Genomic DNA, 10,028 nt, shown 5'->3' with positions numbered 1-10,028 from the left:
CAGTCAGTGTTTTTCATTTTAAAATGTGGTGCTAGGGATCGAACCCAGTGCCTCATACATGCCAGGCAAGCACTTTACCACTGAGTCACAACCCCAGCCCCAGGTTGTTATAATAAACATAAAAATTGTATCCATAATTATCATTTAAGAATGAATGCCAAATTTTATCAAATGTTTTCCTTTATCAGTACAACTGGCAAGAATTATATATATATATATTTTTAATTTATGTCCTTTTGAGGGGCAGGGGCGGGAGTACTAGGGATTTAACCCAGGGCTTCACATATGCTGGGCAAGTTCTCTACTACTGAGCTATGCCCCCAACCCTTTTTGAGACAGGGTTTCCCTGTACACAGGCTGGCCTCAAAACTTGAGATTCTTCGGCTTCAGCCTCCTGAATAGCTGGGGTTACAGATGTGCACCACCATGCCTGGTCCTACTATTTTCCAAATGATAAAAGGGAATTAGAAAGAGCCCTACCCCAAACCCACCCCTGGCATATAAGCACTAATTATTTTATTTTTTTTGTGGTGCTGGAGATTGAACCCAGGGCCTTCTGCATGCAAGGCAAGCACTCTACTAATACCCCTGGCTCCAACTAATTATTAAATTGATGAATTCCAATAGCATTTCTGGTCACACTTTGTCTCTTTCTAGTCAGTCAACAGGAGGTAATGTGACATCTCACATTTTGCATTTGGTGGTTCCAGTCTGCAGACTTTTCCAGGTGGCTGTATTTAAAGTTGGTACTAGGGATTGAACCCATGGGCACTTTACACTGAGCCACATCCCCAGCCCTTTTTGAGACAGGGTCTCTCACTAAGTCGTTTAGGGTGTCACTAAATTGCCGAGGCTCACCTTGAACTTATGATCCTCCTGCCCGAGTCTTCCCAGTTGCTGGGATTACAGGTGCATACCATCGTGCCTGGCTCAGCTTTCACACTAGGGATTTAACCCAGGGCTTTAACAAATACAGTTGGAATAAACTGACGCTGAACATTTTATTAAGATAAATGCATCACAATATTTGTATTGCACCAACACCTGTCTATTGCTTCTGATTTCATTAAATAAGTTACATTTAATACAGTGTGAAACAGCTTTCTGCACTCTCAAAAATAACTGAAGTGAGGCCTGTTTCTGTGAGGCACACTTGGTTTTCAGGCCCTTGTAGAGCAAGAGCCAGAGCAGGCCTCCCTCTTACAGAAATACTTCATACACATGGACCTTCTGCTCTGCTAGCCTGCCCACAAAGCCAAGTCCAAGTAGTTCTGGCCTCTGTGTCCACACAAGGCCTGGATGCCCATCTCCACCCTCCTACAGAACACCAATATCACACTGAGAATTTAATGTAGAATAGATTTATTTACCTGAAACCATGTCTGTGCAACGCTTGTTACAGCACAGAGTGAAGCAAACTGATCTCTATTTACAGTCTAGTCAAACATGCGTTGGGATAAACTGACGCTTAGCATTTTATTAAGGTAAATGCATCACAATATTTGTATTGCACCAACATCTGTCTACTGCTTCTGATTTCATTAAATAAGTTACATTTAATACAATGTGAAACAGCTTTCTGCACACTCAAAAATAACTGAAGTTATGAACTGGAGGCCTACATTTTAACCATTCGATGTAGTGTTTTTTTTTTAATGAATTTATAAATAAGCAAACTGTACAGGGCCAATTAAAAAGTAGCATTTTCAAGGTCACTGTAGAGAAATCTGGCTACTTACAACTGAAGGCATGCATCATAATTTAATATTGTACATTTATATAAGCTATGACATTTTGCACAGAGAAATGTGGAGACTTGGCTGATTGCTTCTAAGTTGTTAGATAAGGTTTTCAGAACCTCACTGTTCTTGCAGCAAAGAAACCAAACTTCTCTGAAGAGGCTTTCTGATTAGGCTAAATTGTACATTTACATTATTTTGATTTAAAAGCTAAAAACCCCACTGGTAATACACATTTCCTCCACATCACACAAGAGTTGGGAACTTTTTCTACTTTTCTTTTTCCCCAACATCAATCATGCAGAGGGCTGGTAGATGTGTTGCTAAAGACGCACATGCACGCAACCGAACACCCTTACATTTCTGCAAAATGGTTTAGGAAGCGGTTACTCCAGTATTGCTGAAAAGGAAAGAGAGAGGAAATCAGCTTCATGAAACATGAGGAGGAAATGTTAGAACAACTACCTGAGAGACCTATAGCGACAACCTTATCTCCAGTATTTCAAGAACAGCTTTTCTGATTAACTGTCCCCAAGGCACTGCCCACACTGGGTCACATCTAAAAGCACTGGCTCAATGACAGTGCCCTTGTGTCATCTGCCTACACAGCAAAGGACACCTGACTCAGAATGAATCCTATGAGGCAGAAACTTAAACCATTTCAGGTGTGAAAGCAGTGAGACAGGCCAGAGGAAGGTCTTGGTCAGCCATGCAGAGGTGAGGCAGATGGAGGGGGTGAGCCATGCGACAGCAGCTTGAGGCCTTCCCACCCCGCCCCCCTTCCTCCCAAGGGTGGCCAGAGCTGGGGCTCAGCTCTGCCAGTGCTGAAATACGCTGTTGTGCCTTGGCTGCTTATCACCAGTCCCTCGGTAAAGTCCCCAGACTTCCCTCCTTGTGGGCTTCAGGGTATTGGTATTGAGAAGATCTGGGTGACCATGACTTCTGGACACCATGTGCCTGGGCTATGAGCAGACATTCCTGAGGTCTGGCCACCTCCTTCAGCCACTGAAGAGGCTGCTCAGGTTCCCCTGGCTCTCAACAGTTTCCTCTGGAATGTCCTGCCTGCATCTTTGAGAATGAGCAGCGTTGAGGGCACTTGTGATTTGCTCATCTTTCGGGAACAGGGCCAGCAGCCCACTGGAGCTCCAAAAAGAATGTAGAGTCAGGTTTTGGGCAAGAGCTGACCCCAGGAACATGGGAGCTTATAAGGACACTGCTGTCCACTTACTACTTTCCCTTGTGAGGGTGCTGGGTGAAGACAGGGCAGGGCACCAGCAGAGGCCTACGGAGGGCATGTGCCCGTGGTCATGGTGATGCCCTGGTCTTTTTATTTCAGCTGAGAGCCAGGAGGTGCTTGAAGCTGAAACCACAAGGCAATGGCTGGCCCAGAGCAGCCTGGGGTATCTATGGCTCCTATGGTAGCCCACACCACTCAACTTGTTTGGGTCAAGTCTGCTAAATCAAGGAAAAGTCGACTATTTGGTTATTTGGTTTCCACTGCACAGCGCACCACCCAGCAAACTCTGTGATGTCCTCTTTGGATCTGCAGGTCAGACGCCACCCTTCCACTTGATTTACTTGAATCCTTTGTCATTCATAATGTCCAAAATGGCAAAACTTTCCCAACATTCTCTGGTGGGCAAACCTGCCTTGGCTCCTGAGAGTCACAGCTCCCTGTAAGCAGCTCTGAAAGCCTCTGGTGTGCCTGATGGGGACGGTGCTTTTAGAATGTCCACACAGGTGGGCCTCTGAACCCGGCACCTTCTGCTCAACACCCACACATTCTCCCAACTCCATCTGCATCACCTCTGGCCATGTCAGTGACCAGAAGCCGAGGACCTTCTTGAGAGAAGTCAGGGTCTCACAGGAAGGGGAAGCTGCCACAGGCCTCCTCACTCTGGCTAATGGTCAGGCCTGCCGGACTGAGCAGAGCTGGGCCTGCAACTGCATGAACACACCCTTGGAGCTAAGACAAGCTTAGCCACAAAGGATGTGACCCAGATAGGCAAGAGAAGGTGGCCTACTTAAGACAGACCTACTGACGCCCTGTTCACTCTGTCAGTCACCATGCTGCCAGCGTCTGCTTTCAATGAACAAGGAGCACATTTGGGGGTGACTTCCTGTAGCTGATAAAGACCCAAAGCCCCCTCACATCTTTTTAGTTAAAATTTTAATTTCTAGATATAGGAGATTAGACCCAGTCACTCTACCACTGGGCCACATCCCCAGTCCTGTTTTATTTTGAGACAGGTTTTCACCAAGTTGCTGAGGCTGGCCTGGAACTTGTGATCCTCCTGCCTCCACCTCTTGAGCAGCCAGGATTACAAGTGTGTGCCACTGTGCCCGGCTCATCACACCCCATTCTGGCTGGTGCAGGCCCTCCCTGCACCTTACGGGAGCCCTGATGTAAGCAGCATGTGGCATTCATGTCACCTCTGTAGTCAGCTGGTACTGCACCTAAGTCTCCTGTGCCTCCGGCAGCTCCCGTACCCACCAGGTGGGAGCTGCCATGCAGCACACTATCGAGGACTACCTCAATAGTAGTTTGGTGGCAGTCAGTCACCTTTAGGCTAAAGCATCCAAGTTCCAGAAAAGAAAATACTCACGTTAGTTGATGGATGTTGGAAGGCATTGGAGGAAAACATCACAGTTAGGACTGTTAATGACTCATACACTGTTGGTCAGACTGATCTCGAACATGCTCAAACATTGGTCAGAGTAATGGTGGTGATTAGTGCCACATTCAAATAAAAATAGTTCTATACAATATGTTCATTTGGTCATGTGCTATTTACAGATTTTACAAAACACACACACACAGACACACACACACACACACGCGCGCGCACACACACTTGCCCTACGTTCCTTAAATGAGGCCAGCAGAGACTTGCATAAAATGTATATTAGATGACAACCTGTGCCTATACATCAAAAAATAAATTCCCCAACTACCTATGCAGCAGAACAGGACCCCACTTTCCCTCAAGCATGCTAAACCGAGGTTCTGTGCTAAGAACTTCAGAGGAAGGTAGACTATCAGATAGTTCGAGGGGAACAATTTAAGAGTTAAGAACAAGACAGTTATTTTCTGTCCATTTAAAATGTTTTATTTTTCTCTTTTGAACTAGATTGTGAAGTGCCATTGAGATCTAGGCAATGTTGGCAAAACAATGTCCATTACAATAAAATACATTAGACATTTAAATAAATAACTTTAAAAACTATGTGAAGGGACATAAACCCAGTTGTTTGAATCTGGAACAATGTTTTCTGCACAAGCGAGACAGGCATACCTCTCATGAAGACTGATGTAAACAGAACCATCAAGACCCTACAGAAGAAGCCGAGCGGGACGGGGGATGGGGCAGGGTGGGGGTGAATGGAGAGGGTGCGGGAAGTGGCAAACCAAAAAATACTGACTGAGGTAGCAGGACTCTGCTCAGTGCAGAAAAATTGGCTTATGAATAAAAATTAGACTGTGATATCAAATTAAATCCAGGTAATCATGCAAAAAACACAACACATGCTATTTAGTTGGTTTTGTTTTTTTTTTAAAAACACACATTCATTTCCTAAAGTCTGCTGCCAATTAATTTGCTGACAATGTCTGCTGGCTCAACTATTTTTATACAAGGATGAGTATTAAACAGAACACTGTACATGCTTTTTCATCTACAAAAAAATATTTGCATAAAATAGTGTTAGTTCTCTGTACATGTCAATGGACACTTTAATTATGTGTATAAAAAAAGGAAAATCTTGCCCCACTGGAGTCAGAAAAAGCAAAACAAAAATCTAGAGTATGAAACCTCCTTCACCAGCCAATATGTTCATGTGAAAATTCAGCAGAAATAGACAGTTGCTTTAAACAATAAAAAATTGATTAAGTTAAACATCTTCTGTATGTAGAGCTGTCAGTCAAGACCAGAACATATCACTAAAGTTAGTGTCTGTGCTATAGACCCAGACCACCAGGGGCATTATGAGCAGCACGAACGGCCAGGAAATCCCATCGGTGCATGCCGAGAACGAGCAGGATTTGGTGGTGGGTTGCACACACTCTTTACCAGGTTCCAGGTAGTTACGGGCCACAAACTTGAGTGTCTCATCCATGAGAATCACAGGCAAGGAGATTTTCAGCACCATCAGCCACTGGGTGAGATTCAGCGGTGTGATCTGGAAGATAAGCTGAAACGAAGCCGCCTCGTCAAACTTCAAACTTGCCAGACAGGTGGTGCCAGCCACCAGCCTGGGGTCCCACAATCACTTACTGGCAGGGGTTCCACATAGAGGATCAGGAAGTGGAGTGACATAGACAGGCAGATGGAGCCCACAAGCCAGATGTTCTCCCAAGGGGGCATCCTCAGCAAGGACTGGTTTTCAGACAAACTGAAGAATGAGAATAGGGAGGTGAACTCAAGGTGTGTGTCAGTGGCAGCCAGACACCACACCCAACTACACTTCAGTAAGGTGGATGCTACCTTGGTGTCAGCCCCTGACCTGATTCTAGGGACAAGTTTCCATTGTGGTAAAGTCAAGGAAGACAACATTCAGATATAGGACAAACTGCCAATTTTATACCTAGGCTTCGGGACAGCAGATCCTATCTCTGCAGGCTCACAGCCGTCTTCACTGCCCTGGACTCTTGGGCTATTTAGAATTTTCCATTTTTGGCACTGGCTAATTGGATGATACCATTTGCCTTAATGCTGAAGGGCGAGCGCTCCCCCCGTGGGTGCTGGCATTCATGTCCTGATGCTATTTCTGGCCTCCTGTTTCTTTTAAAGAAGAGCTCTGAAACACGTGGCTGAGCACTCCCACTACTTCCTAGAGGTGACAACAACTTAGGCTTTTAAAACCAGTGCTGCTTGTTCTCTTCTCTGTGGGAGGGGAGAACTTTCCTGTGACCCTCCATCGACCATGACAGAAGCCCTAGTGCTCTGGTGGTCAGAGCTCTCACTTTTGCTACTACAAATACTAACCTGTTGAGAGCATTACACATCTCTATGGTTACTAGAACAGACAGCGCCATTGTCATTGGGTACGGGGACTCAAAGATTGCACAATCCACTCCTTCAAAGTCTGGGTTGTCCTCCTTACACTGGAGGAAATGACTCTGCAAAAGTCCAATCAAATTCCAATCAGCTGGGCAGGGGATGTAGCTCAGTTGGTAGGTGCTTGCCTCGAATGCCAAGGCCCTGGGTTTGATCCCCAGCACACATCACCCACCCCCACCCCCCACAAAATCAGTCCAGGCACCAATCCCACGCCAAGGCCAGAACAGCCAAGGGGTTCACCCATCTCCCAGAGAAGCCCTGGTCCCTCAGGATCATCTCAAATATAAACGTTTGCTTTTGAGCCTTAGGATGATTCAACACACATGCAAATCAGAGAAAGACCAAGGGCCCACACCCCCTCACATGGCAGGTACACAAAGAAAGGGGACCAAATACCAGCTGGTAGAAGGACACTCTTGGACCACCATCAGCAGCGATGAACCACCAGGCAGCAGCACCCACGGTAGCAGCGCCGACGTAACCTGGGAACACACAGGATGCTGGTACCCAGGCCCCAGCCTGCACTACTCGCTGCAGGCGATGCTGCGTGGGCCAATCCCCATGAGAACGGCAGTGAAAGACATGGATACACGTGGATACTGAGCTCTTGCCGCTCCTCTAAACTGCTTGCAGCCAGCAGTCAGAGCAGCTGGACCACAGGGTTCAGGAAGGACATGGTGTTTACTGTACAGAAGAGCTACGCAACGTTCCCTCCAGAATTTGTGGGGAAAGGTCCTCACTGAGCTCTCCAACCTCCACACTCAGTGCACCTTCTCAAGAGTGTGTGCTTTAAGTCTGCAGGCACGTCGTCTACATAAAGCCATAGCTCTGGGGGACCAGGTCAAACTGTAACTTCTGGGCAATCTGATGCTGTCTAGTAGATGACTTATTTGTCCCATTAAAGGCCTAGCAGAACCTTTCCACAACTCTCTCAGAAGAGCAGACCCCAGCACACTCTGGGGCATTCTCTTGGTACCTCTGAATTCAGGGAGTTCATTCCAAGGAAGCAACAGAACAGGCTTCATGTGAACCTCATGGTAAGATCCACCAAAAATCACAAGTGCACATATGCATAACCCAAGAATCACATGGAGCACTAAGGCAGCTGGATATAAGAAAGATGCAGCTAGGCACAGTGGTGCACACCTGTAATCCCAGAGGCTCAGGAGGCTGAAGCAGGAGGATCATGAGTTCAAAGCCAGTATCAACAAAAAAGTGAGGCACTAACCAACTCAGTGATACCCTGTCTTTAAATTAAATAAAACTAGGGCTGAGGATGTGCTCTGTGTTTGAGTGTCCCTGCCCTTGAAAGTTCAATCCCTGAACTGCCCCCCCCACCCAATTAAAAAAAAAAAAAGATGCAGCTGTTCCAGATGGGAAGAGGGCAAAGCAAAGTCCCCCATGCAGGCAAGTACAGCATACTGCTGCTCATCTGCTGGAGTCTATGGAAAAGAACACAGTCCGTGACAAACTGTTAAGGCTGGAGAGAACTGAATGGCTGAGAATCCTTCCTCCTTAGGCCCATGTGCTTTCTGAATTTTGAATGTGTCATTAAAACTAAATACCTTGCTGTGAGGTTTTGTTTTTTGCTTTTTGGTACCAGGGATTGAACTCAGGGGCACTCGACCACTGAGCCACATCCCCAGCCCTTATCTTATTTAAAGTCAGGGTCTCACTGAGTTGCTTAGCGCCTCACTTTTGCTGAGGCTAGCATTGAACTCAGGATCCTCCTGCCTCAGGCTCCTGAGTTGCGGGGATTACTGCACCCAGCTCCCGTGGGATCTTAAGGAAGTGGCCTCATCTTTCTGGGCCTTACTTCCCTAACCTATGACCTAGGGAAGAGGACGAAGCCCTGGTCAGGAACATGAATTCTACAGAGAGATGTTATATACAATAGCCTTGCCTGCACCAGGAGTTGGTGATGCGCAGTCATCCCTTTTCTCTTTCTTATGGAAGTGGGGATTCAGTTTCATCCCTTGGTGCTAATTATCTACGAACTGAAAGAGGACACCCTTCATTTTTTGCTACCCTAATATGGAAATAGGAAACAGATGCTCTAAAGGGACAAATTTACAAAACATTGACTCATAAACATTTTGTTTAAAAATCAATATAAAAACTATACTCACAGCCAATAGCCAGGTAACGGAAAAACAGCCACCCACTGATAAGTGGCTCCTTTGGGTTCCGGGGTGGTTTATTCATGATGTCCAGGTCAGGAGGGTTGAACCCTAGTGCAGTGGCAGGCAAGCCATCGGTCACCAGGTTGACCCAGAGCAGTTGGACAGGAATTAAAGCCTCAGGAAACCCAAGGGCTGCTGTCAGGAAAATACTGTCCCCAAGGAAGAGAAGACAAAGACCTCAGTGACTTTGGGGAACTTTAAATAGCACCATCACCCCTCACCTCCTCCATGCAACCCACAACAGACAGCAACAAGGATCACCTGCAATAAACTTAGGCAACCACAGAACATCAATGACACCCCAATTTTGTATTAAAGGTAACTTTTAGAGAAAAAAGAACTTTATCTGGTTAAGGGGTCTGTGTCTCTTCCTCCTGCCCCCAACTCAGGCACAAAGACCAAAGCAGCCACCGTGCAGAGAGCACGCTGGGAGAACTGCTCATCATGAACTTCACAGTGGATAAAAGAGCTCAGCAGTACTGTCGGGACCCACCAGACGACTTCCCCTACATTCGAGGAGATGAGGTAGCGAATGAACTGCTTCATGTTGTTGTAGATGGCCCGTCCCTCTTCCACAGCAGCGACGATGGTAGAGAAGTTGTCATCCGCCAGGACCATTTCAGAGGCAGTTTTAGCCACTGCAGTGCCAGAGCCCATGGCAATGCCAATCTCAGCTTTCTTTAAAGCAGGAGCATCATTCACACCATCGCCAGTCTGAAAGGGAAACCCATGGTTGGTTGGGACACCTGCTGTGTGACATTCATACCTCAGGGCAAAGGCTCACTGATCAGGTAAAAGGGACATCAGTGGGTCTCTAGGTGAAAAATTGTAGAATTCCTCTATTATAAGTTGGTGTCGAAAACTTTACCAGAGACCTCAGAGAGAAATGAAACAAAGGGAACTTTAAATTTACACCAAAACCAAAAATACAACTTATATGCTAGTCAAGATGAATCCACATGGGTAAAATTCAAAAAAAAGTGCAGATTTCTTATAAAATTCAAAGACATGCAAAAACACTGAATACTCTATAGATTAATATATAG

At 46.1% G+C, this 10,028-nt stretch overlaps 1 protein-coding gene across 2 annotated transcripts in view; it reads right to left on the bottom strand.

The window, feature by feature from the left end:
* Positions 1–1,339: 1,339 nt before the first annotated feature.
* The window catches only part of Atp2a2 (ATPase sarcoplasmic/endoplasmic reticulum Ca2+ transporting 2), a 56,158-nt gene continuing 47,469 nt past the window's right edge, over positions 1,340–10,028 (bottom strand). The window contains exons 15-21 of one of the 2 annotated variants that reach the window (XM_026385999.2): positions 9,476–9,696; positions 8,929–9,131; positions 7,196–7,281; positions 6,725–6,858; positions 6,014–6,131; positions 5,810–5,930; positions 1,340–2,139 (exon numbers count right to left, since the gene is read on the bottom strand). In XM_026385999.2, the coding sequence (XP_026241784.1) occupies positions 2,126–2,139; positions 5,810–5,930; positions 6,014–6,131; positions 6,725–6,858; positions 7,196–7,281; positions 8,929–9,131; positions 9,476–9,696 (897 nt within the window). In that variant the 3' untranslated portion in view covers positions 1,340–2,125. The other variant, XM_026385997.2, reaches the window with a different exon arrangement.

The sequence above is a fragment of the Urocitellus parryii genome, chromosome 3 (genome assembly GCF_045843805.1).
Source record: "Urocitellus parryii isolate mUroPar1 chromosome 3, mUroPar1.hap1, whole genome shotgun sequence".
NCBI classification, from domain to species: Eukaryota; Metazoa; Chordata; class Mammalia; order Rodentia; family Sciuridae; genus Urocitellus; species Urocitellus parryii.
The sequence above is the reverse complement of the archived record's forward strand: the minus strand, read 5'-3'. Positions and strand labels throughout refer to the sequence as shown.